The sequence below is a fragment of the Capra hircus genome, chromosome 28 (genome assembly GCF_001704415.2).
Source record: "Capra hircus breed San Clemente chromosome 28, ASM170441v1, whole genome shotgun sequence".
NCBI classification, from domain to species: domain Eukaryota; kingdom Metazoa; phylum Chordata; class Mammalia; order Artiodactyla; family Bovidae; genus Capra; species Capra hircus.
In genome coordinates this window covers 18,625,441-18,651,158 of record NC_030835.1, presented here as the reverse complement: position 1 = coordinate 18,651,158, position 25,718 = coordinate 18,625,441, and the positions used below count along the sequence as shown (strand labels likewise).

At 44.3% G+C, this 25,718-nt stretch overlaps 1 protein-coding gene across 6 annotated transcripts in view; it reads left to right on the top strand.

Moving 5' to 3' along the window:
• The window catches only part of SGPL1 (sphingosine-1-phosphate lyase 1), a 53,322-nt gene extending 27,820 nt beyond the window's left edge, over nt 1-25,502 (top strand). For all 6 annotated transcript variants that reach the window (XM_005699154.3, XM_018042456.1, XM_018042455.1 and 3 more), the window contains 12 exons: nt 730-797; nt 4,160-4,307; nt 6,612-6,688; nt 8,103-8,231; nt 14,870-14,958; nt 16,508-16,613; nt 18,174-18,272; nt 18,915-19,064; nt 20,195-20,433; nt 21,432-21,578; nt 22,452-22,572; nt 23,073-25,502. In XM_005699154.3, coding sequence (XP_005699211.1) covers nt 730-797; nt 4,160-4,307; nt 6,612-6,688; nt 8,103-8,231; nt 14,870-14,958; nt 16,508-16,613; nt 18,174-18,272; nt 18,915-19,064; nt 20,195-20,433; nt 21,432-21,578; nt 22,452-22,572; nt 23,073-23,213 — 1,514 coding nt within the window. In that variant the 3' untranslated portion in view covers nt 23,214-25,502. The remainder of the gene's footprint in view (nt 1-729; nt 798-4,159; nt 4,308-6,611; nt 6,689-8,102; nt 8,232-14,869; nt 14,959-16,507; nt 16,614-18,173; nt 18,273-18,914; nt 19,065-20,194; nt 20,434-21,431; nt 21,579-22,451; nt 22,573-23,072) is intronic.

The following is a 25,718-nucleotide window of genomic DNA, read 5'->3' as shown; positions in this document are numbered from 1 at the left end:
TAGAGCACAGATTCTGAGAAGATGCATGGGTTGGTCATTTGTTTTGAGGCAGGGGAGAGAAGTATTGGGCACCTGGAAACCTTGGGAAGGTAAGGAACTCTGCGGTACACTTGGCCCAGCAGTTCTGTCTCTGGAAACTTATCCTACAGATATGCTCTGTTGGATGCAGTACAGCACGTGTTACAAGGCTAAGCTGTTTCAGCGTGGTTTGTAACAGCAGACATCAGAAACAACCTACGTTTCCATCAGGAAAGGGCAGGTTAAATAAACTAAGGTATGTCCATCTAATGGAATACTCTGTGGATGTAAGAATGCATTAGGGAGCACTGGTCTTTAAAAGACTGCTGCTGAGCAGGACAGGTCTAGTGCAGTGCTGGAGTATGCTGCCCTTTGTGTAAAAGAGACAAGACAAGAACGTGTCTTCACTCTTGCTTGTATATGCAAACAGAAACTCTAGAAGGGTATCTAGAAACTAGTAGTAGTAGTATTAACCTGGGGGTAGGGTGAGGGTCTGGGGGATAGATGAGAGTGTGTGTGTTTATTTTTTTGAACCATGTTATAATATATTACTTGTTCAAAAATTAAAAGTTTTTTTTTGTAAGAAACTACCTTTGTAATCTAAAGGCAAGTGTGATTACAGAGGACATGCTGAATATTGAATAGTTCATAAATTATGACTATCAGGTCATAATCCGTGGGAATTTCAATAGAACCATTTGCTTCTTTTAGGTTTGTGGTCAAGGTTTAAGAAAAGATGTTTTAAGCTTATCCGGAAGATGCCTGTCATTGGTCGTCAGGTAAGCAGAGTCATTTCGCTTTTCCCTGCTGCTTCGCTCCCCCATGATGATCACACCTCTTTCTTTCTGTTTACTAAAGCTAGGAGTTCAAGGGGGATGGGTGCGTTTTGTCCCATCTCCAAGAAACGTTTGACCACGTCTGGAGACATTTTTGGATATCAGAAGAGGAGGTGGGTGCTCTGGACAGTGAGCGGACAGGGGCGAGGGATGCTGCTAAACATCCTCCAGTGCGCAGGGCAGGCCACGCAGCGGAGACCCATCAGACTCAGAATGCCAGAAGTGCCACGAGTGAGAAGCATGATGACACTCTTTCTCCACCATATTTGACCAGAGGAGAAAGGAGATGTCTGTTCAGGAAAAATTTGAAGTTAGACCACCTGACAGAAGTGACAGGAAGCTTTGGAAGAATATTTGTTGGTGGTGGTTTAGGCGCTGAGTCGTGTCCAACTCTTGCGACCCCATGGACTGTAGCCTGCCAGGCTCCTCTGTCCATGGGGATTCTCTAGGCAAGAATGCTGGAGTGGATTGCCAGTTCCTCCTCCAGGGGATCTTCCTGACCCAGGAATTGAACCCGGGTCTCTTGCATTGCAGGCAGATTCTGAGCTATGAGGGAAGCGGAGCAATATTTGGCTGAACTGAATTTAGATACTTAGCAGGGATTGAGTGCTTACATGGTTCAGGGTTGGCAGCCTTTGTCTGTAGCAGGCTGGATATGAAGCATTTTAGGCGTGGCAGGCCACGCCACACCTGTCAGCCTCTCAGCTCGTCCCTGTGGAGGGAAAGCGGCAGTAGAGCAGCGGGTGGAGGAGTGGGCCTGTGTTGCAGCAAGAATCTCATAGCCGCAGTCCACACTCGACCTGTAGTTTGCTGATCCCAGGTTCAGAAACTTAGCAGAGCGGTTCTCTCGCTCTTTGTTCATATTTGTAGTGTAGTCTGTTCCCTTCACTGGCTCCTCTCTGACCTCACCCACACTCAGGATGAGACAGTCGCCTCTGCCTTCCCACGGGTTCTTTATCACAGATGAAGACAAACAGGGCAGGCGCCCCACTGTGGGCTCTGACAAAGGCACACGACCCTCGATGGCTTCCTCTCCCCTGCCTCCCACCCTCCCCCTCAGCTTTCCTGCAAGCTTTCTTTGATTTTTGGCTTTCAGTTCCTTTCCCCCTTTCTTGGCCAAATCAGAAAAGATGGCAGTTACTTCCAGCTTTTGACTGATGTCCATTCAGACGACTGTGTGAACTCTCCCAGAACTTTGTATTTTTAGGTTCATTTCCTGTGGGGAAGTGGAAGTAATAACGGCTGGAGAAGGAGAGAAATGAGGGCTTTTATTTGACCCTTACTCATATTAAGCCCTAAAATCAATCTGCTGTAGTCCTTAGAGAACAAAGAGCAGGGGAGAGGAAGGATAGGGAGGACAGGCTGGTGACAAGGGAGAAGAGTGTTTCCCTTATCAGTTCCTGTATCCCCCCCCCACCCGTATTCCTTACACTTTGCTCCTCCCATTTCTAATTTTGATACAAATGAATGCTGGGGTTCCAGAACCCATTAAATTTATATGATAACAGCATTGGAAGATATTATTCAATTGTGTTACTTAGTAAATACAACAGCATTGGAAGGTACTTAGAAAATGTATAATCAGCTTTCAACTTTCAGATGCAGATTATGAGGTGCAGAGACAAAAGTTACTTGTTTTGAGCGAGTGTGTGTGTCCCTCCTCATTCATTGAGCATCTGCTCAGCATTAGGTACCATTCTGGGTGCTGGGGACATAGTGCAGGACCACTTGGGAGGCCACTCCCTTCCCACATGGAGTCTACATTTCAGTACTAAGGAAAGACAGAAAATGAATAAGGAAGCAAATACATACGAATTTCCCTTTGAAATAAATGCTGTGAAGAAATTAAAATGCAGTGGCGCTTCAGAGGCGAGAATTGATGAGGTGACGTGAGGAAGTGCCTGCTGTGCTTTCTGATATGCCTCTCGTGGTCAGTTTTGTCTGTTTTTTACAGTAGCATCAGCTGTGCACGGAAGCCCCGCTTTCATAGTTCTGGTTACGTTTATGCAGCACAATTCTTTATGTGAATCCAAAAAATATCTTCGTGCCCATCACATACCGCTCTGGCATTGTCCAGGAGTATTCCCTGTTCTTCCTTCCAGTGCCTGCCCGATACACTGTTGCAGACATGTTCCAAAGGAGGGGCTTTCCCTGTGGTTTTATTGAGGGCCACAGCTAAGAAGACCATCTTGGATTCTAATCATCCACTGCTAGAGATGAGACAACCTAAATGTTTGGAATGAGGCGTCAAACTTTAACAGACACAGGGCTGAAACCATGTCACTGTAACACACACGAGTTGTAATGTGTGGCCACTCTTCCCTAAATCTGCAAACCAAGAGTCTCTCATTACAACTAGCAGTCTCTGCTGTATTCTTCCTGTCTGCTCTGTTCCTCCCCTACCCCCTTACCCTAGCACTTTTCATTACCTTCATTTTCTGACTGTGATGCTTAGAGATAAGCTTCAGGACAGGACTTACCCCCCGCCCCACCTAAGCTGGTACTGCCCAAGTCTGTTTTGTCCACTGTGTATCCCTGGCCCACTGTGTATCACTGTTGTATAGTTCAGCAGATGTTTACTAGTGAAGGAATGAAAGAACATGAGGATGGGGATGGAAACAAAATAACCATAGTTGGTAAATTATGTGGCAGAAAGGCCCGTAGCACCTCCTAGCACTGGAGAGTGGGGCAGTGCGAGCTGTCAGCCCGAGGAGACAGGCGGCAGCCTCCCTGGCTCTTCCCGGCATGTCTGCCTTACTCTTCTGCGTGGGATTCTTGTAAGGCCTCCAGTTCCTGGTGGGTTCTGGGCGTGCCTGGTGAAGGAGCCCCTCACTGGCTCGAGCACCAGAATCTGTTTTACTGCTGCTTGGCCTGTTTCCTGGCTGCTGTTCATGGTTCTACCTTGGTTTCTTCGGTGCATACATTGTAGCTGCTGCCAAGGCACGAACAAGGTCTGACTCTTGCCCGCAGAGAAGTGCTGACTTCAGCAAATGCAGACCAGGCAAAGCATTGGTGATAGCACCCTGACAGAGGAAAGGGGCGAGGTGGGGTGGGGCACCGGGTGTATCTTTGACCTTTAGAGAGAGAGCTGACTTTTCAGACTTGGAGACTGTTGCCCAGGTGAGATAACAGCTGAAGGGGTCAAAATGTCAACGTACCTCTTGAAGAAAAAGTACCGTCCTTGTTCTCAAGCACTTGTGCAGTGCCCAGCATCAAGCGGTTGGTTTGGTGATGTAACTGGTTCTTCACTCTCAATACTGTATTCTCCTGTCTCCCTGTTAACTTTATCTTCCTTACCTTTGGAGATCCAAGATAAGTTGAACAAGACCAAGGAAGATATTAGCAAGAACATGTCATTCCTGAAAGTGGACCAAGATTACGTGAAAGCCCTGCCCTCTCAAGGTCTGAGCCCGGCTGCAGTCCTAGAGAAGCTCAAAGAATACAGCTCTAAGGGTACGGTTCTCAGCAAATGCACGCTGCCCACTTCCTTAATGTGGCTGGTCACTCGCTCACTATTGGATGTTTATAGAGATTAAGTAGAGTTCATCCCTGGTGCTTCTGTGTTCAGGAGGGCCCACCGCCTGTCTCAAAGGCTGAATTTCATCTTTTAAAAACTATATTTAGATTCATTCTTCACCTATTAAGCAAGCAGATCTCAGAGAAGATGGAACTTGGTTCCACTTCTTTTCTAAGCCTGAATAAAATAGATTTTTTGGAAAGACAAAATGTGATAAGACTGAAATAGAGATTCATTTTAGAAATTATGGAATCTGTATAGAGGCACAGAAGAAATAAGTCAGTATAATTTCATCCTCAAAAGACAAACACAGATGATATATATATCTATATATCTATATCTCAAAATGTTAATGGTATTTTGTGTAATAAGCCCATACGTGTACATGTATGCATGTAGGAAGGATAAATGCGCTTAGCAGCCTAGTGTTAAGAATATAGCCCATGGACTCCACCTTGACTCACATCTAGTTCAGCCACTTAACAGGATGGCCTCAGGTGGGTTACTTCACTTCTCCATGCCTCTGTATCTGTCTCTCTACAGTGAGGATAGTAATTGTAATACTTACCTGAAAGGATAATTGTAGAGATTAAATGAGGTCATACATATAAGCATAGAACACCTGGTTTATAACAGGTACTCAATAAATTTCAATAAATGTTAACTATTATTAATGCAAACATGTTTGTTACAAATTAGGATTATATTACAAATAAGTTAAACATAGGCTTTTTCATTTGGCATAATTTTAGATTTATAGAAAGTTTGCAAAGATATACAGAGATTTCTCACAAACCTCTCACTCAGCTTCTCCTGATGTTAACATCTAAAATAAGCTTGGTGCATGTGTCAAAACTAAAAAAATTAACATTGGTACAGTGCTGTTACCTAAACCACAGATTCAATTCCTGTTTCACCAGGGTTATCTATAATATCTTTTCTCCTGTTCTAGGATCCAGGGTACCATACTGTATTTTAAAAGTTCTAATTGACATGTGTTGAATTTTTAATGATATTTTTGATCAGATGATACAAAACTAGATACAGTCCAGGAATTATACAGGATATAAAACAGGGATTAGCATTCTGAGACCTGTAGATTAAAGATCTCTACATATGAGTGCTGGGTTGGCTGCCTCATATCTCCCTCCCTTCCATTTCTAAGTCGCTGTCCTTTCCCATTACTCTGCAGCTCCAGTAAAAGAGCAGGAAATGAAAGCACACGCCCTACTTTTGAAATGCAGGTGACCTCTGGTCTGAAGACATGCCTGTCACAGACCAGTCCCTCTGAGGACAAAGTCAGCTTGGCCACCAGCCAGAGCTGGCCGGTCACGTGAGGATGAGGGCTTGTCTGGATAGTCACTGCTCCGTCTCTGCTCTCCTGGAGCTGCAGACCTTGGCTCTGTTAGAGCGATGGCAGCAGTCTTCAGTTGAGTGCTCCTATAGTTCTCACTGCTCACTTTCAGTAGGGCGCAGGCATGTTAAAGGACCCGAGACCCCCACACGAGTGGATTTGTTGGCATTGTGGAGCGTCTGGGGGAGCACCTCAGAGAAGAGTGGGAGGCCGGGCCTCACATCCCGGTCAGGAACCTTTCCTCTGACCCTTCTCCCAGTGCTGGCTGTGTTGCTGACGCTGAGTGCTGCGGCAGATGTTGCTGGAAGCAGGTGGCTGACTCTGTACGGGTTTCCAGGCTTGTCTGAGGGTGATGCTGATGGCTCACATCTCACCATGGTTTGTCCAATCAGAGATTCAGTTCCCTGACTCCAGCTCTGGTGATCCTGTGCTGAGATTTTGCACTTTGCCTTACTCTTTTCTGCTAACTCTGCTCATAGCAGTTTCCACACTTCCTTTGACTGGCTAGAAAGGGAGAGAAGGTGGAAGCCCCTGCAGAAAAAGGTCACGCGGAGCCATACAGGGAACAGAAAGCGAGTGTAGATAGAGGAAGTGGTTCTGCTGGTAGAGGCCAGTTGGGGATGATGACGTTAGTGGACTCTCTTTATTGTACCTAGATGCTGTTGCTACCTTTTTCACACTGTTGTTGATGGTAGTGGTTGACCTTTCATCTTTCTTTTGCTGTGACAGTCTTTACTGAAGCTCTTTTTCTTGATTTAACGTAAGGATGCCTTGGAGTTTCCGCTCCAACTCTTGTACGCAGAGGAGTTTCTCCCTGTTTCTTCTTTAGAATCTGTCTCCCAAAGGCTCCTGCTTACTGATCCAGTGGTCTGCCCTTTCTCTGCAGATGTCTTGTGGCAAGAGGGGAAAGCCTCCGGAGCAGTGTACAGTGGGGAGAAGGAGCTCACTGACCTCCTCGTGAAGGTGAGCAAGTGCCCAGTCCTTGGAAGGAGTGTGCGGCTCTGCTGGTTTAGATGATCACATCTTTTTCTCTTTATTCTTGTAATTAAAAAAAAAATTACTTAAGGAAAGTTTATTGTTAAAACTAAACAGGTTCAATGTCTCTTACCTAACATAGACAAATATGCATAACATTGTCCAAGACATCTTCAGTCTGTAAAAAAGTAAGATGTGACTTATGTCTCCAGGCTTAATAGACACCTTGTGTAGAAAGCAGATTGCTAGGGAAGGTAGTCCATCATTTGCGATTATTAATGATAAGATATATTTTGTTGGATCAGAAGAGATAAGGGATGGAAACTTGGTCATGGTTTCCTGTACCCCTTGAGTCTCAAATCAGAGAATCTGAGAATGAGCAGTGGTCTCAGTTACAATTCATATAATTGTCATATTTTTTTGTTGACTTTAGAATTGCTTTAGCTTCTTCCATTTCTAATCAGATTTATTTTTTAAATCTCACTTTGTCGTACAAAATTGGCATTGGACTGTTGCTTTCTAAGGATTTTGTGTTTGATTATTAGAACTATGAAACTGTGCATACCTTACTACATACTACATGTTTTGCTCAGCTGTATTTTGACATAATACCCTGACCTTACTTTTGGGCTTAACAATCTTTCAGTGAGTTCCCATTGTCTACAGGACAAATCCTAAGCTGCTTATGCAACCAAAAATACCAGTCCCTTCGTGAGCCAGATCCCACCTATTTTTTTCAACCATTCTTGTTATTTTCCCACATGAACACTGACTCCTGCCTTTTCTGTTTACTGAGTACCTTGCTTCTTTGTTGTTTTCCTTTCCCTCGTTCTTGCTACCTGTTCTTAATGATGAATTCTTATTCACGGCTCAAGGTTCCACTCAACAGACCCCACCAGACCACTCAGAATGTTCGCGACTCCTCCTTTGAGGCCCCTGGCCTTCATGTACATACACAAATCTGGTATCACACTGAAAATAGTTATGCCACACACTCTACTAAGTGCTTTGCGTGTGTTTGCTTCGTGTGTGTTATCTAACTTATGGCTAGAACCCCATCAGCTGTGCACTGTGATTATCCTCTTTAACATATGGGGAAACAGCCTCAGTGAGGTTATTTACCTAAGATTACACAGCTAGCCGTGACAGATAAAGCTAAGATTTCAAACTGGGTCTGTTGGCTGTTTTAGTCAGTGCTTTTAACCACATTTATACTTCCTCTGTTACCACTGGGTCAAAATAATTTTTATGCCTGTCTCCTCCACTACAACATTTCGATCTTCTTTAGACTGGAGGCCATAGCTTACCATTTTCCCAGTTCCTATTGTATCTAACATAGTTTGCCTGATTCTTTTTCCTGTATGATGTAAGCATCTCCACATGTGCTTGCATTTCTCCATAGGCTTATGGAGATTTTGCATGGAGTAATCCACTGCATCCAGATATCTTCCCCGGACTCCGGAAGATAGAAGCAGAGATCGTGAGGATGGCTTGTTCCCTATTCAATGGGGGACCAGATTCCTGTGGATGTGTAAGTATATGCAAATGACATTCTATAATATGACTTGTTTTTTTTTTAGCATAAAGTAGAAGGTTATTAAAAACATACTGTTGCACAAGTAATACATGATTATTGTAGGAAGATCGAGCTGAACAGAAATTTTTAAAGATTACTTGCAATTTTGTAATTAGTGTCTTATCAGCATTTTAGTAAATATCTTCTAGATTTTTTTTCTCTTCAGTCTTTTACTTTGAAAATCTTTAAACTTATATTGTTAGGATAGTTCTCCTATCTCTTCTCTTTTTCTCTCCCTCCCTTTCTTTCTTCCACCCACATACCTAACCACTTTGTTGTTGTTGTTCAGACGCTTAGTCATGTCTGACTCTTTGTGACCCCATGGACTGCAGCACACCAGGCTTCCCTGTCCTTCACCAACTCCCAGAGCTTGCTCAAACTCGTGTCTGTTGAGTCGGTGATGCCATCCAACCATCTCATCCCCTATTGTCCCCTTCTCCTCCTGCCCTCAATTTTTCCCATCATAAGGGTCTTTTCCAATGAGTCAGCTCTTCGCATCAGGTGGCCAAAGTATTGGAGCTTCAGCATCAGTCCTTCCAATGAATATTCAGGGTTGATTTCCTTTGGGGTTGATTGGTTGGATCTCCTTGCTGTATAATTTTGTCAAAGCATCTCATCGTTTTTTGATATACTTGCTTTGCTTGAGCTGGATATTGTTTTGCCATAAATCAAATCTTAGTTGGTTTAGGATTAAAGAAAGAGTCATTATGTTTAAAGATACACATGAGGAGTCCTTCTCTCAACTGTTCTTTCTAGTAGATGTTTGTTAGTTTTCCTAAACTGTGATTGATGAACTTCTATTGAGATTTGTTACTATAGACTGATATTGCCTTCTCTAGAAAAAACTAAATTTCAGCTTATGCAAGATAGAGTTAACCCAGGGTACTATAATGGTAACCTCTAGGTGCGATCCTGTCATACTTCTCTAATCATCATGAAGTCTGCAAATTAAATTACTGAAGGGCCCATCCCAAGACAAGAACATTTTATAGTTACTTTTTTCTCCCCCAATAAGCAGCATTGGGTTTTACTTCTAAGTTGGCACCATGAAAAATCAACATGTTCAAATATTCAGTAGCTAACAAAATGAGTGTCTGGTATTCCAGACACTCATTAAAAAAAAAAAAAAGATTCTAAAACTGTTAAAACTGAATCAACCCTAATCTAGCAGTGGGTTCCCTTATGGCATTTAATGAATGGGGTGATATAGATGCCGATATTCTTACAGTACCTGGGTGTTCTGTGCCATTAGACTCTTAATGAACTTTTAAGAGAGTACGGGTTAAACAACCACAAAACCAACTTGTGGTTTATCTAGTAAAGTGGAAAATACCCATATGTTATGACCCTGAAACTCCACTTCTTGGGATATATTCTAGGAAAGCTAGTACATGTGTATATCAGGGTAGATGTATATTCATAGCGACATTGTTCATGATAGTTAAATACTGGAAATAATTCAAATTATCTGTCAGTGGTGGGGTTGATAAATTGTAGGAGACTGTGTATGCTTCAAGCTACAATAGCTGTCACCCAGATTGACGCTCAGATTGCTCCAGTTTTTGCCAGTGAGAGGTTCTTAATTTTGACTCCAGTGTCTTTTTGCATGACTCAAAGTAGTTTTTGAAAGCTTCCTTTCTTTCCTCCCCCTTCTTTTTTTTTTTTTTTGGAGAAAATATTTTTATTTGGTGAAAACATCTTTTACATTTCCTGCTTCACATCCAGAATCAGCCCTAGTTCAAGTTGATTTATAACCATGTAAAATATTTTCATGGTTCCTAAAAGTAAAATTTATAGAACAAAGAAAGACAAGTTAACCAGAATAAAACCCAGAGAAACGAATAGAAAGTGAAGAGACATGAAAGATAGAGTGAGAAGGGCTAGCACACCTCTAGTTCATATTTAAAAGCAGTCCCCCGAAATAGATAACCTGTAAAGGTGTAACTATTAGAACAACGGATGTTCTCAATAGCAACGATGGCTGGGGCAGTTGCTGGTAAAAGGCAGATGGGCTGTGAGTTAAGAAATGTTGGAGCTGGGTGATACATGCAGGGGTGTTACTAATTCCCTCTTTAACTGTGTGTATTCTTCTCGTTAGTTCTTCCATTGGGTTTCTAATTTCATTTACTGTGTTTTTCATTCTTGAGAATTCTGTTTGTTTGTTTTTTTTTAGTTTGTTTGGTTGTTCTTTGTAGTCCCTTTCCTTGGCTTATGTTTTGTTTATTTAAATATATTGCACATAATTATTTTATATTCTACATCTGATAATTCCATGAGCCTTACTTTTATGTTTCTGTTCTGGTTTTACCTAGTTGTTTGTATCCTTATACCTTTGATCTTTTTTTTTTTTTTCCCTATGAGTTAGGGTCTTCCTGGAAACTTAACTTTTCTAGTTTTACTTACGTTGTTTGTATCCTTATATCTTTGATCTTTTTTTTTTCCCCTATGAGTTAGGGTTTTCCTGGAAACTTAACTTGATGGTTGAAGTTAAGTTGAGATTTGTGTTTACTTCTGCCAGTTACTGGGGAATGGCTGGGAAGTGCTGCCACATTGGAGCCAGTGTAAGTCCGATTTTCAGCCCTTAGTTTTGTACTGTGGAAGTAGTCTGAACTCAGACCACACACTCAAATAAAAGCTGTTTCAGCATACATTCTTGAGAGATCCTTATTTTTCTTTGCCCTGAGTATCTGGGTTGAGAAAAGCAGTTTTTATGGCTATCCTCCTCTGTGCCAGCAGGGTTTATTTCTCTCACTGCTAAGAGTTGGGTGAAATCAGTGTTTTCAGCCATACCCTCTTAGATGCCTTAACCTTGAACAGGCCCTAAACTTGTTTCCTATTTATTTGTCAAAGTGAAAGTCTGAAGTCTGATCTAGGAGTTGGCAGTAACCTTCAGAGCTGCAACCAGCTCTGACACTTAGCTTAGATGACTCTTGATCACACAGTTCTTGATCCAGTGTGTTCCTTTTTGTTAGCTCAGCTGTGGATGGATGTAAACATACTTGTTAATGTTTTAGCAGGCTTTTTTAGCTGTTTCATATAGGAAGGTGGCCCAAGATGTATAATGTATATTGCTGGAAACAGAAGTTCCATGGTTATTTTTTTCTACATGGGAGACCTTTGCATACTTGAAAGCCTCTTTCCCCTCAATCCTCTCTTCACCATGGTTTTCCTAGGATACTCAGTTTTCTAAGAGAATACGATCTCACAGATTTCCACCCGTGCCCAGCCTTCCTCTCAGTGCTTTTTGGCTATGTATGACTAGCACATGGACACAGTTCTCCAGAGCACTGAGTTTTCAGTCTCTGCCTTCTCTGGATTCACTAAATTGACCTTAAACCTTTCCTATAATCAGTATAGTGGTTCTCAGCTTCTCAGCAGTGTTTAGGATGTTCCTTGCTGTTCCTAATGTATATAGTAATTCTGCAGTCATGCTTTTTGATACTTTGTGGGTTTTTTTTTTAGGTCTGCAGTCTCATTATTTCAGTGTCCACTCTTTGAGCTCTTGTTTTCTTGAATTCCTGTTCTTATTATTTTGTCCTACAGTGAGACACAGGAGGAATTTCCTTCTGTTCCTTAGGTTGTTACCTTCTGAGTTGGCCTTTATTTTGCAGGCTACCTTCTTTTTCTTCTCTGTGTTTGCATAGTTACCATGCCATCTTCTTTCATCTTGGCTCGTGTTTCTGTGACTGTCTCTAGACATTCTGTTTGTTCTGATGCGTGGCAGGTCTGGTCTTGTCTGAGAGGCAAGGCTTGGGTAAAGCTTTGTTCCACCTATATTAGAATATCTTGGCCTCTTCTGCAACTTCATTCAAAGTCACCTACCAGAGTTCACTCTGCCTAGCTGGAAGAGAATAATACTCTTTGGGCTTTGAGTATTTCTTTAGCTCATCCTATATCCCTGGAGGCTTCACTTTAAAGAGCAAGTCCTGGTGTTCCCCCTCCCTGGGCTGCTTGTTTCTCCCCAGCTGCCATGTCTCTCTTACCCACTCATCAGACAGTAAGGAAACCCCCTTCACTTGGGGAATATTAATGACAATTCTCAGCATTTTGCTGTTTTACCAGGACAATTTCCACAGTTTGGAGGAGGGATTGGGAACTGTGTTTCACTCTTTGCCATGATTCAGGAACTTGTTTTGTTTTCTCATCGCCAGTATTTGAAGTTTATCGTGTTAGGTTATCTCCTTGTTTGGTTGTTGTTATTGCAGGGTTTTACTGCTTTTTTCTTGCATGTACTGAGGGGAGAAAATCTGTGAAGTGGTTTCAGTCTTCCACCTTAATACCAAAGTCCAACTCGTGTTTTCTTGCATTGTTTCCGTGCCTCTCCAGTTAGGACCTTTTTTTAGCACTGTGTCAGGGGTCAGGAGGAGACCAGATAGAATCTCAGATCCCCAGCCTCTTCAGGCACTTAGACTTTTATAAGAGAACTAATTACCTCTGGGATTATGTGAGTTTCTCTGGTTCTCTCTTAAGTCTCTGCCTTTCTGTGTCTCTGTCTCTCTTGATGATCTCCTTTTGGTGAGGAAAGTTCAGAGGTAGGAAACAAGAAGACAAAGCCAGCTGACTGGGCAGTCTGGAACCTGTTCCTAACTGAGGTCTTAAGCTCTTCTCATTCTTTATTCTTCACCGGACACCGTCTTTCCTTCTTGTAGCTTCATTTGCCTCAGTTAGAATGAGTGAGAGGTGACTTTATTTACTGAATGAAATTTGGTTGCTGCAGTAAAGTCTTGGCTTGTACAAATGCCATCGGGTCCAAAGAGTATCTAAAAGAAAAATTTCCCAGTAGGTCCTGTTCTGCCCTTGTTTTCTGACATAGCATATACAGGGTGAGAGTTTTTGAAAGTGTTGAAAGATGTTGACTAATGTGTCCAGTAGTTACTGAGGCTTCTGTCTTCTTACTTTAGAATTAGATTTCCATTCTGGGGTGGTACAGGGGACAGGGGGTAGAGGAAAGAGAGTAGCAGCAAAATTTGAACACAGAATTTGGGGCCAGAAATTAAAATCAGAAGCAGAATTTAGGTGTTCCTGCTTTTACAGTCCAAAGTACACCATTGTTTGCCTAACAGATGATACTGACTGGATTTGTTACTGGAGTGAAAATAGGACATGTGAAGTGAGTGACTAGGGGTTTGGAAATATTTCTGCTTAGGTCATTGCTGAACTGCAGTGAGAGAACAGAGCACTGAGAACTTGGTGCTTTCCTGACTTCCCTCGCCGCTGTCTTGGTTCCTCATGTGGTGTTCTGAGGTTTTATGCTGGACCCCAGGACACACTGCAGTCTGCAGCACTGACCTCAACTGTAAGCACAGAAACAAGGGTCCTGTGCCCCAGTTCAGTGCCTTACTGTGTGGATGATGGTCACGTGTTTCCTGATGGCTTCCTCAATTACAGGATGACTGACTTTTTAATCTGTCATGTAACTCCTAACCACTTGGATTTTGTAGCCTATGGTATTTCTGTCTTATATGTGGATATTACTGTAGGAAATTTCAGCCATCATCTGCTCTCATTTCATCTCATCAGGTTACACTAAATATGAAAATATAGAAAGTTTTACTTTTTATCAAAAGATGGATGACTTTGGGTGAATCAGTTTCTCAGGGCTGTTTTCTTAGCTATAAAATGGAAAAGTTTTCTAAGGTTGTACGAGTCTTTGGAGATGACAAGTCTAAGGAAATACTCACCTAGCTCAGTGCTATGGCTCTTTTTTGTGTGTGTGTGTTTTGAAATGATTTCATTCTTAGAAGTTACCAAAGGAGAGCCAGATGGGTATGACGTACCTGTATTGGTTGTGGTTTACTGAGAGTCAAATCAGGCATTAGGAAATGTTAACTGATGATCTGATAGGTGTCAGCTTTCCTAGCTGGGTATCAGGAATATTGTCATGAACAGACTGGTCGCCACCTTCATGAGGTTGTAGTCCAGCGAGGAAAACAGGATGAAGGAAATGACCTCAAGTATTTTTGTATCAACTCAGGTAAAATTGGCCTGTGTCAGAGGGGCTAGATAGGCCTAGCTTCAGGAAGACATTTTTCTTCCTTTAAAAACATTAGGATTTTTGTTTTGATTTCAGATAAGTAAGTTAATAAACTTCTAAGCAGAGGCTCCTTACTTTTCTGTCTTTCAAACTTGTCAAAATCACAGGTTTACTCTGGAATGTCTAAGTGTCTCTTCTTGGTCTTCTAATGTATCGCATAGTTGACTAGAGCTATAACTTCCCAGTTTCACATTCTTTAGTGGGCATTAGAAATTTAAATCAGTCAGTAACCCTGATGCTTCTGGAAGGGGATAAAAAGCCCTGTCCTGTCTGCAGTTGGGTGAACAACAGAAATGTAAGTGTGCTGTGCACGGGTGGTCTGGGCAGAGACACGTTTATCTGTTCACACAGTGTGGAGCTCCTGATCAGTCAGTAGTTTTATTCTTCTCCTGAGCCAAGATTGGGCTTAGCCAGCAAAGTCAAGTTTTCCTTCTGAAAGACAGCAGCATGTGCTCTAAAGTGTGCATCCCAGAGCTTATCCATCTCTGCATCAGACACCCTCAAGATCAAGGCAGAAAGCGCATGCTGATAGCTACCCCAGCTCTCTTTTCTATTACAGGTGACCTCTGGGGGCACAGAAAGTATTTTGATGGCCTGCAAAGCTTATCGGGAACTAGCCTTCGAGAATGGGATCAAAACTCCAGAAATGTAGGTACAGTTGTTCCTTAGTATCCATGGAGTGTTGGTTCCAGGACCCCAATGGATACCAAATTCTCCATGCTCAGGCCCCTTATGTAAAATGGTGTAGTATTTGCATATGACCTTCACACATCCTCCCTATAGTCTTAAATCATCTCTGGATTACTTACAGTACTTAACATGTAAATGCTATGTAAACAGTTGCTGGTGTGTAGCAAATTCAGCTTCTGCTTTTTGGAACTTTTTCCCCCTAATATTTTGTGTTTTGTGTAGCTGACTCCCCACCCCTCTGCCCCCGCCAATTTAGGTTTTTCTGTGGGAAACAGCCTGACCATCTGTTTTCTGCTTCTTCTGGCAATTCCAGTCCCCTTCCGTCCTGTCCTGTGCCCTTGACCATTACCCTTCACATTCAGCAAAATCCTGAGTGCTTTTGCTAGTTAACATTCCCTTTCCTACCCACCCACCCCTCCCCCGCAATTTATACATGGTATATACTGCAAGAACAAGATTCTTTTTCTAAAAGTAACAGTTATAGGACTATATCTTTGAGTTCTGTGATACTTACTGTAAGTTTATCTGGAACCTAAGGAAAACTGTCTAACTTACCTTAGTTCAATGAAAATTACTTAGACTGCTTCAGGGTGCTCCTTAAGAAAATTTCAGCCTGCCAGCTGTGTTCTGGGAAGGAAAATTCTAAAAATCCAGAGATGACCATATTTTATTTGGTTGCTTTAATTTTTTCTTTCGGCCCTCCCCCTTGTACAGTATGCTCATACCACAGCTTTTGGGTTAGTGGTTTCCCACAAGTGTCAGTGACGCCAGGTTTTGTTGCATGTGCTCTCGTGCTGTAATTCACGCCAAGCGTAAGAGAGGAAGTCAGGCTACCATCTTTCTTCACACAGACATCTGTGGTACTTGGTACTTAAGTCACTGATGGCAATTTTTTTCCTTCAAAGGGAACAGATTAATTTTAAGAGTGGAGTAACTGAGGGAAGTCTGAAGCAAATGACTTGATTTCCATACTGTCTGAAATGCTATTCCCAAGTGTGTAGGACAAATGGGAATTTTAGTTTTTCACAGGATCATGGTCTTCCAGAGATGGAGAAGACCATCGATGTGATGCTTGACGGCTGCTTTAACATCCCTGCCAAGCAGTCTTATATTTTCTGCCTGAGTGTGTGTGGTGCCAGGAAGCTTGCTTCTCATTGGGGTGCCCTTCTTTGGTTGGACAACCAGAAAGCACACCTTCATGGTGATTTGATCCAAATTCTCTGCCACCTTTCACCTATCTGCCCTGATGTAAGCTTGGGATTCCTCCATGTGGCATTACTTCCAAGTTCTTCCTGCTACCAAAGTGATTTCCTAAGTAGTAGGAGGTTTCTCTAGAAAATCATTTGACCGCTTTTTGTTTGTGTTTAAAACGAAAAGTAAAACAACATAAACACTTAAAAAATTTTGAGGAAAAATAAGCAGACGTTTATTCCTGGTGATTGCAATTAGCTGCTAGCCATGGTATCTCTTGAACCTGGTTTGATTGAATTTCACTGTTTTCCTTTAGCGTAGCCCCCCAGAGTGCCCATGCTGCATTTGACAAAGCCGCCAGTTACTTTGGGATGAAGATTATACGAGTTCCCCTGAACAAAATGATGGAGGTGGATGTTCGGGTGAGTTCCTCTGAAGGGCTGCTGTCTGTCTGAGGCTGGGAGAAGCGGGAAGTGCACCTGATCACTAGCTTTTTTCAGGGTCACACATGGATAGACTGGGAGTGCCTTTGATTATAGCATTAGGACTTGGAAAATCTGCCACTGGCAGTGGTGAATCATCGCAGCATCAGTCCTTTCATATGTACGTGAACTCTTCATAGGAACCTGAGGCTAACTTGGTACCTTAAAGACCTGAGTTCTGCTTCAGCACCATCACTTTTTCTCTTCTCTTTGTAAAATGAGCCTGGACTAACTTGCCCCAAGACACTCATTGTTTTCAGTTGGCCTGAATTAGTACCATTGCCCTTCTAACGGTAAGTATTTTTTAGAAGTAAATTGTCCAATTTATTACTACTATCATTATCCCCCCACCTTAATTGAGGTGTTAATTGACAAAAAAATTGTGTATATTTAAGGTATGCAATTTGGTGTTTTGCTATATGGATACATTGTGAAATATAATCATCACAATTAAGCTATTTAACATCTCCATCACCTCACATAGTTTTCTTTTTCTTTTTTCATGGTAAGCATATTTATACCCTCTAGATCTCTAAGCAGATTTCAGGTATACAGTGCAGCGTTGTTCAGTGTAGTCCCATGACTCTGCATCAGATCTCCAGAACTTACTCATCCTAATAACTGGAACTTGGCACCCCTTGGCCGACGTCTCCCCATTTCCCTCATTCTCCAGCTCCTAGCAATCGCCATTCTGTCCTTTGCTTCTGTGAGTTCGGCTGTGTTCAGTTCCCTGTATAACTGAAGTCATGCAGTATTTGTCCTTTTGTGTTTGGCTTATTTAACTTAGGGCTTCCCTGGTGGCTCAGGGGGTAAAGCGTCTGCCCGCAATCTGGGAGACCTCGGTTTGATCCCTGGGTCGGGAAGATCCCGTGGAGAAGGAAATGGCAACCCACTCCAGTACTCTTGCCTGGAGAATCCCATGGACGGAGGAGCCTGGTGGGCTACAGTCCACGGGGTTGCAAAACGTCGGACATGACTGAGCGATGCGACTTCACTTCACTTCACTTATTTGACTTAGGCTTGTGACCTCCAAGTTCATCTACATGGTCTCAAATGGCAGGCTTTCTTTTTTAAGCCAGAATAATAAGTCTTTAGTGATTATTTGTGTGCCTTGCATCTGTGTAGAGGAACTTTCTAGTTTCAGAGCCGCATTTGAGCCTCATGATCATAGAAGCAGTTAGTATTATTGCATCTTATAGATGAGGAAACACACTTGACTGAAGTTAAGTAGTTTTCTCAAGCTTTCACTGCTAACGTGGGGCGCTCTTGCCTCTTAGCCCACTATTCTTCTTTACCATCACAGTGGTTTTGCTGTTTTCCCCAGGGGTTTGTATTTGACCACCATGGTGGGGCAGTGTCTTCCTCTGAGCTGGAGAGGTGAAGGGGGTGTGCTGGTGGAGCTGAACCTTTAGGTTGGTAGCCTAGGATGCTCTTGGCAGCATGAGAGCAGAGTAACTGTGATGTGACTTCTCATTTTCCTTTGAACTTTATCCCCTCAAGGCAATGCGCAGAGCCATCTCTAGGAATACGGCCATGCTCGTCTGTTCTGCCCCACAGTTCCCTCATGGTGTGATAGACCCTATCCCTGAAGTGGCCAAGGTATGTGGGAGAAAGGACTACTAGGCAGGCAGATAGAGATTTTAGAGTCTAACGGTGCCTTATAGGAAAGAAGAAAGTGATTTTGAGTTTAGATTATAGCCCAGTGGTGGTGAATACCTTTCATCCACCCTGTGGTAAGCTGCACAGCTCTCTGGAAGCCTCTGAAGGTGACTAGCTTGGGCTGTGGAGGAGGGATAATACACATTTAAACTGTCCATTCTGCAGTAGTACTGACATTTTGATTCAGATCAGGAAATAATCTGCATTTAGGGGCATGCCTACCAGAGGGTGGTCTTCACCCACTGTGCTGCCCCAGAGCACCCCTCCCTCCTTCCCCACCCTGCAGTTACTAGAGCAGGACACCACACATCTTCAAGCCTAAATCAGAGTTCTCCTCATTTCTTGCGTGATTTTTCAGTGAGTTGGAGGCCCTGCATATTTAAAATAGAAACCACATTTCAGGTGAATTATTTTAAAGGCTAACTATACTTGAAAGATGAGCTTTATTAAGAATGTCAAAAATAACCAGGATTTTAAAACATAGTACATAATGCTCTGGTTATATCCCAGCTTTCCACCCATGTGTCGCAAAGCTTTTGTTATAGGGCTATAACTGATATTCTTTATGGTCTTTGGAACTAGCTGGCTGTCAAATACAGAATACCTCTTCATGTGGACGCTTGTCTGGGGGGCTTCCTCATCGTCTTTATGGAGAAAGCGGGATACCCGCTGGAGCAGCCATTTGATTTCCGGGTGAAAGGCGTGACCAGCATTTCAGCTGATACTCATAAGGTGAGCGAGGAAAAAGACCACATGTTAATCAAAGTTGACAGTTGATTATTTTGACTATTATCAACAAAAGAAATCAGTCAAAGCCTCAGTTTCCCCCGTAAGTGTAAAATTAGATCTGGCTCTTTGCTCTTGCCAGGGCAGCTGATGGTTGTCTCAAGGTAAAGTGATATGACAGGATATAGAGCTGGAGGTGACGAGCAGCAGTGGAAGGGAACCTATTATCTTTGTGTCACATGGCTAAGAGAATTTTTGTATCCAGTGACTATACGTAACCAGGACATACTAGTGTGGTGGCTCTTACACAAAGGTTCCTGGACCCTTAAGAGTTTTGGGGAAGAGGTGAGGTTGATAGCAGAATTCCTACGAGGAGGTATGTTAATGTTTCAGCCCCCGTGCTCCTGGGGCTCCTGCACCTGAGTGACTGGAATTTATCAACAGGAGAGGCCTCTGGGAAAAGGGATGAACTTACCAGCTCAGGAATGTTTGGCTTGTGATGTTTGAAATGTCCATGCTGCTGTCCCCAGAGGCAAAGTCTACATCAGATAGCCCCATGCCCTTTTTCTTACCATCTGTGGCTCAGGGAGTGAAATGAGTTCCATCTTAGCTTCAGTGAGAGTTAGGACGGCACGTTAGTCAAGTAACTAGTTTATTTTAAATCTGGATTAAGTAGCTTCTAGATTTTGAGCACCATGGTATTCTGAAGAGGAAAGTATACTAAGTAAAAAAGATGGAGAGTGAGTCAAATCATGAATTTAGTTGCTCCAAGTGACCTGAATTCCTTTCTTTCCTGGCTTCCAGTGAAAATTTTCCTTCCAGGAAGTTTCCATCCTGACATACCGCCCTGAGGTCCTGTTTTAAATAAGGAAAACTACATGCTGGATGAGAAGAGGCAAACCCATTAACTAGATAAGACATTTTTTTTCCTAGGCCTCAGATTCCTCAGTCCTAAAATAGAGAATTTGAAACCCCTTCCCTTTGGTGTCCTCTATTCTTGAGTAAGTTCTGAGTTGGAAATCTTAATGTGAGATGAAACTGTCAAGAGACCCGGACAGGTGAAGGGAAAATGCCTACAGTTCTGGGGCGGGTCCACCATGCGAACCACTCACTCACCTGTCTGCTTCTCCCTGCAGTATGGCTATGCCCCCAAGGGCTCTTCAGTGGTCTTATACTCTGACAAGAAGTACAGGCGCTATCAGTTCTTCGTTGCCACAGACTGGCAGGGTGGTATCTACGCTTCCCCAACCATTGCAGGCTCACGGCCTGGTGGCATTAGCGCAGCCTGTTGGGCCTCCTTGATGTACTTCGGTGAGAGCGGCTACGTTGAAGCTACCAAACAGATCATCAAAACCACGCGCTTCCTCAAGTCAGAGTACGTGTGCAAGACTGGCATTCTGCCTTGTCTCTTGCGTCGTAGGCACACAGGCTCAAGGCATCTGCCAGGCCAAGCACCACAGCTCCAGCACCTGTAGTCCCCTGAAGCTCAGGAGTGTGGTGCTGGCCGAGGAGAATAAGCTCCCTTGCTGTGCTGTGACTTGGGGTCACAGCCAGGCTTCATCTGTAGGCCATCTTGTCTCCAAGGATGTCTTGCCAACTGGCAGCTCTTACCAAGTGCTTAATGGTTAAGACAGTAGTTTTCAAACTTGAGGCTGAATCCTAATCACCTGGAGGGCTTGTTAAAAGGCAGATCACCAGGCCCCAGTCCGAGTGTTCTGACGCAGTAGGTCTGGAACAGGAATGTGAGGATTTGCATTTCTGAAAATGCCCAGTAGACACTAATGCTGCAGGCCTAAGAATCACACTTGTAGAATCACTAAAATAAGAAAAGAATTGGAAGGGGTTGGGGAGGAGGCGGTGCTGAAATCTGGGTTGTTAAGGCAAAACCATGCTGCATGCTTTGTCTAATGTCTCTTCTTCACGTATTACCTGTTTGGTTGTATATGTTACCGAGGTTGAACGAAAGCAGCCACTAGGCCTGGCTCATTTGACCAAGGCCTGTATATTGTCCTGATGCACCCATCTGCTGAGAACTGCTGTACCATCTCCTGCTTCAGGGATTACATGGATGAGTTTTTAAGGAGAGATGGAGGGATCGTTTTTCTAGGATTTTAAAAAAAAGTGCATTGTTTATTCCTTAGATACTCCTGGGGGGGATACATAATTTAGGAGTTGGGCAGACAGATTAGGAGCCAAAAGTATTGGATCTAGTGGGGTTTGGGCCTTTAAGTGTTTGTAATATTTAGGAACTACTGATCTGAGTCTAGCCACCTGATTAGGAAACTCAAGTCCCCAAAGCTTAGATTGTTGTAAGGGTGACATGAGATGATGGCCGGAATAACGTGACTGAATTTCCTTTCTGTTCCCTTTAAGACTAGAAAACATCAAAGGCATCTTTGTCTTTGGGAATCCTCAGTTGTCAGTCATCGCTCTGGGCTCTCGTGATTTTGATATCTACCGACTGTTCAACCTGATGCATGCCAAGGGCTGGAACTTGAATCAGTTGCAGTTCCCACCCAGGTGAGCTTGGAGACGCTTCCTTTGGTCTATGGCTGCTGAAGAGCTATGGCAGCAAGGTGACCTCAAGGGTAGACAGGGACTGCCAGCAGCACTTTTATGGCAGCTGTAGTATCTGTAGATCGTTTGTCTTGCCGTTAGGAGTTTCTCAGTTTCAAGAATAAGACTGTTAGCTATAAACTGTGGCAAATGGGGTGGCAGCCTCTCGAGACAGTGAGATTGTTACCCCCACCCCTGCTCTGGGCTCTGTTCTCTCTCTTCCTCTGATTACCTGAATAACAGTGAGCTTAGAGCCTTCCAGAGGGCCTCTGATCACTTGGGCCTGAAACTGTCCCCTTGCACATGCCTTTCTAGTCTTCCGTGACGCCTTTAAGTAAGCACTCCGTTCCAAGAGAAGGTCTCCCAGTATCCTCCACGCAGCCCTGATTCTTTGATGTGTTGGTGCCGCTGCCAGTCCCATCCGGACTCCCTGCTCTCTTCACAGCCTTTTTGTACCCAGTCTCCCTCCAGAGGGAGTCAGAGTTTCTTTGCCCTGAAGTCCTTCAAGATCCCGGCCATGTGACCCTAGCACCATGAGGTTTACCACCTAAGACAAAAGTCCTAAAGCAGTGGACAGTTTGAGGGGAGGGGTGGCACAGAACAGCCAGGTGTATTCGACTTACCACGGTGGGTCTTGATCACGCCTAGGGCATGACACCCTCATGCTAGCTTACAGTCTGGGTATTTGAGAGCCCTGATGCCTAGGACTGGGAGCAACTTGACTATGTATGTCATGAATAAGCAACCAATAAATTCCTGCATTTGGAGCTGCTTGATTTCAGAATGTTTTTCCTCTTTTTCCCAGATTCATCTCACTTTGTCTTTCTTCTCCCGTAGCCTTCATTTCTGCATCACATTGGTACACACCCGCAAGCGGGTAGCCATACAGTTCCTTAAGGATATCCGGGAATCTGTCACTCAAATCATGAAGAATCCGAAAGCAAAGACCACAGGAATGGTAGGGACATTTGTCTTTTTTTTTTTTCCTGTGGAAGCTTAGGTGTTGGTGGTGGGTTTGAAAGAATCAGATGACCTCTAGTCTGTTCCTGCCTCTGCCCCTTATCCACAAACCTCTTCATTAATCAGAACTGATGGTCTCTGCTTACCCATTCCCAGGGATTTTTGGTCTCAAATAAGGTACCTATAGATAAAATAAATAGAGAGTGTTAACATGAAGGCAGGCAGTGGTAATGTTCCTTTAAAAAGAAAATTTTTACACAGGAAAGGCACTAAGCCAGTTTCCTCTGAAATTTTCTACACTTTCCCACAGGCTAGTTCTTTAGGCAGAAAGGCAGACTGGCAAAAGCCTATGACGAACATCTTACGCCAGCTATCTTTCTGGTGGAACTGCGCCTGGGATGGGAGTGGGGAGATGGGGGGAGGAGGGGCGCACGACCACAACTTTCTGTTTCCTTCAAACCCCTCATCACTAATGGCCTTCTTTGACTTGACTTCTAGGGTGCGATCTATGGCATGGCCCAGGCTACCGTCGACAGGAACTTGGTGGCAGAGCTGTCCTCCGTCTTCTTGGACAGCCTTTTCAGTACAGACACTGTAGCTCAGGGCAGCCAGATGAATGGCTCTCCGAAACCCCGCTGAGCTGAGACCCTCTGTAACTCCGAGGGGCGTCTGGCCTTCAGGAGGCTCTCGGGGTGTGGGACAGGCCATGCGGTTTCAACATCTGGTCTTGCTCCATAGAGCGCGACACAGTCCACGAGACAGCGCGATCCTCAGGATTCTCATCCTTTGGTGGTTTTTAATGTGAAGACCTCAAAGGATCCCATGACGTAATTATTTTGTCCTTGTTCTAAATGTTCCCCTGGGAATTGTTTTAACCATTTCCTTCTCTAACCTCTCTTGCTGCCAACTTCCCTTAATCCTGGTGTGGCAGCTCTGACCGGTCCCGACTCCTTAGGGAAGCTGGGCTCCAGTTTACGATAGGAAAAGGTGTACTTTGTTACCTCAGGCAGCTGGGCTAGTGAGACAGGAATTCTGTTCTGTATCTGGTGTTCCCCTAGGTGGGGGTGAGGTCTGCTCAAGCAGGAGGCTTTCCCAGCCCTAGTGTTCTCTCTTAGAGTCCCTTCTTTCACAGCTTATGCTTTCAAGGACACAGGTTGGCCAGCCATCATTCTGCTATGCGGGGCTGGCAGGGTCTGGAGTGGTCCCTGTCCGTGCTTGCAGTCCCCATGTGGTACTTGGTTGCCATCACCTTCCGTTCCCAGTGGTTTGTTCCTATTTGCGTGGATTAGGACGAGAATGGTGTGGGTTCCAGAGAAGCTCGGGCCTTCTGGCCCTGGTGCTGCCTCTTGGAGCACACCTGAGCCCTCTCCTGGGCCTCTGAAGACGAGAACCAGGCCTTTTTCTAGACCTCCCTGAGTATCAGTGCAGGACGAGCTCCCAGACTTCCAGGTACCCAAACTTCCGGTGTGCCACCAGAGTTAGCAGCAGTCCTCCCCGCCCTGCTGCTCTAGCCGTCATGCACATGTTTGTTTTTTGTTTGCCTGAAGGAACAGCTCAAAGCACCTTCACAAGTTGCCTTGACTTACCCAGGGAGGGCGTGAGAGAGCCCCCAAGGCAAGGAAAATCTCTGTTAGTGTGTTCTTTCTGCCTCTTTCCCCCTTCATTCAACTCCCAAAGGTACGACGGCAGTCAAGCCTCAGGTACTGGACGCTCCTTGGCCCTGGCTAGGATGAGAGAAACTTTCTAGAATAGGAAGACGTCAAGTGTCACTTGAGGCCTAGGGCCTGGGATTCCTTCGTTAAGACCAGTTGCTCAGGGTGGCGCAGGAACAGGAGCCAACCCTGCGCCCACTTCCTCCTCTTTGCCCCCCTGCACAGGGCCCTGATCTCAGTTGAGCCACTGTCCTACCCGCATGACAACACACGATGTGCCTTCTTTCTCAGCAGTGAGCAGGGATGGGCTACTCCTGACCCAGGCCTGGAGTGAACTGGATCAGTCTTTGAGGTTTTTACCTGGGTAGGGGTAAGTCAGGAGACACTTTCCTCTGATCCACCACCCTTCTCAGGGACTCCTGAATACCCAGCCTCCTCAGGCTGGTGTCCTCTAGCCTTCTTCACTGGCAGTGCTGGCCCGGACTTCCCCCAGACTCCCTGGCACATTCGTCTAAGTGTTCTTTAGCGCTGTACTTCCTCCACAATAACTGACTGGCTGGCTGCGTCATTGCAGGGCTGGTGTGTTGTGTTTCATTCTGTCCTTGTGGGCTCCAGGAATGTGGGTATGTTTGTGTTAGAAGCAAAGATCCTTTGGATAGGGGAGTCACATTCCCCCCTGGTTGATGAACTGATGGGCACTGTGTGTGAACCATCCCTGGATCTCCAGTGCGTTCATCGTGTTGGAGGAATTCCAGGGACCCAGAACCACTCAGCAGGCACGACTGTGGTTTGTCAGCTGCTAAAAACAAAGAAGCACATACCTGCAGAGTGTCCTGTTGCTTCCCGTGTCTCCCCAGGACCTCCCTCTGTGGGCTGTGGTGTTTTCAAAGGGACCTGCTGTCGCCACTTTATGATCATGAGTGTTAGACTTAAACACTTGTGGGCTTTTTGTTCTTTACGTACCTGTGTGCGTAAGTAGCATCTAGTCTGCAGCGGTAGATGGAATGTCTTCATGATATCATGTTGCTCGCAGATGTCTCATTGGCCTCTGCAAAAACTACTCTTGTTTCTGGGTTAGAGTTTAAGTAGTTGCATGAATATACTGCCGTGTCACTTTTAATATGACCAGTTTTATACTTGGAAAATGGTACTTGCCTCTTTAAAATCTTTTCTGTCTTTAACCTCCCCCTTTTCCATCTCAAGGCTCCCTTCCTAATTATAGCAATAATTTCTTAAGAAGCAACTAAGTAATAAAATGTCCCAAATCTTAATCATTGTGGATGGATGACCGCATTCATTTGTTTATTTAGGCATACAGGGGAGATAACCTGCTGGGGTGGTGGTTGCTGCAAACTGGCTGCTGGTGAGAAAGTGCTCCTTTGTGGGGAGGTGGTTGTGCATGCCCACTGATACTAGAACCAGGTCACAGCCATACATGAGTGGCAGCTCTGCTCATTTCCAAGCACTACCCTTGGTAGCTCCACCAGGAGTG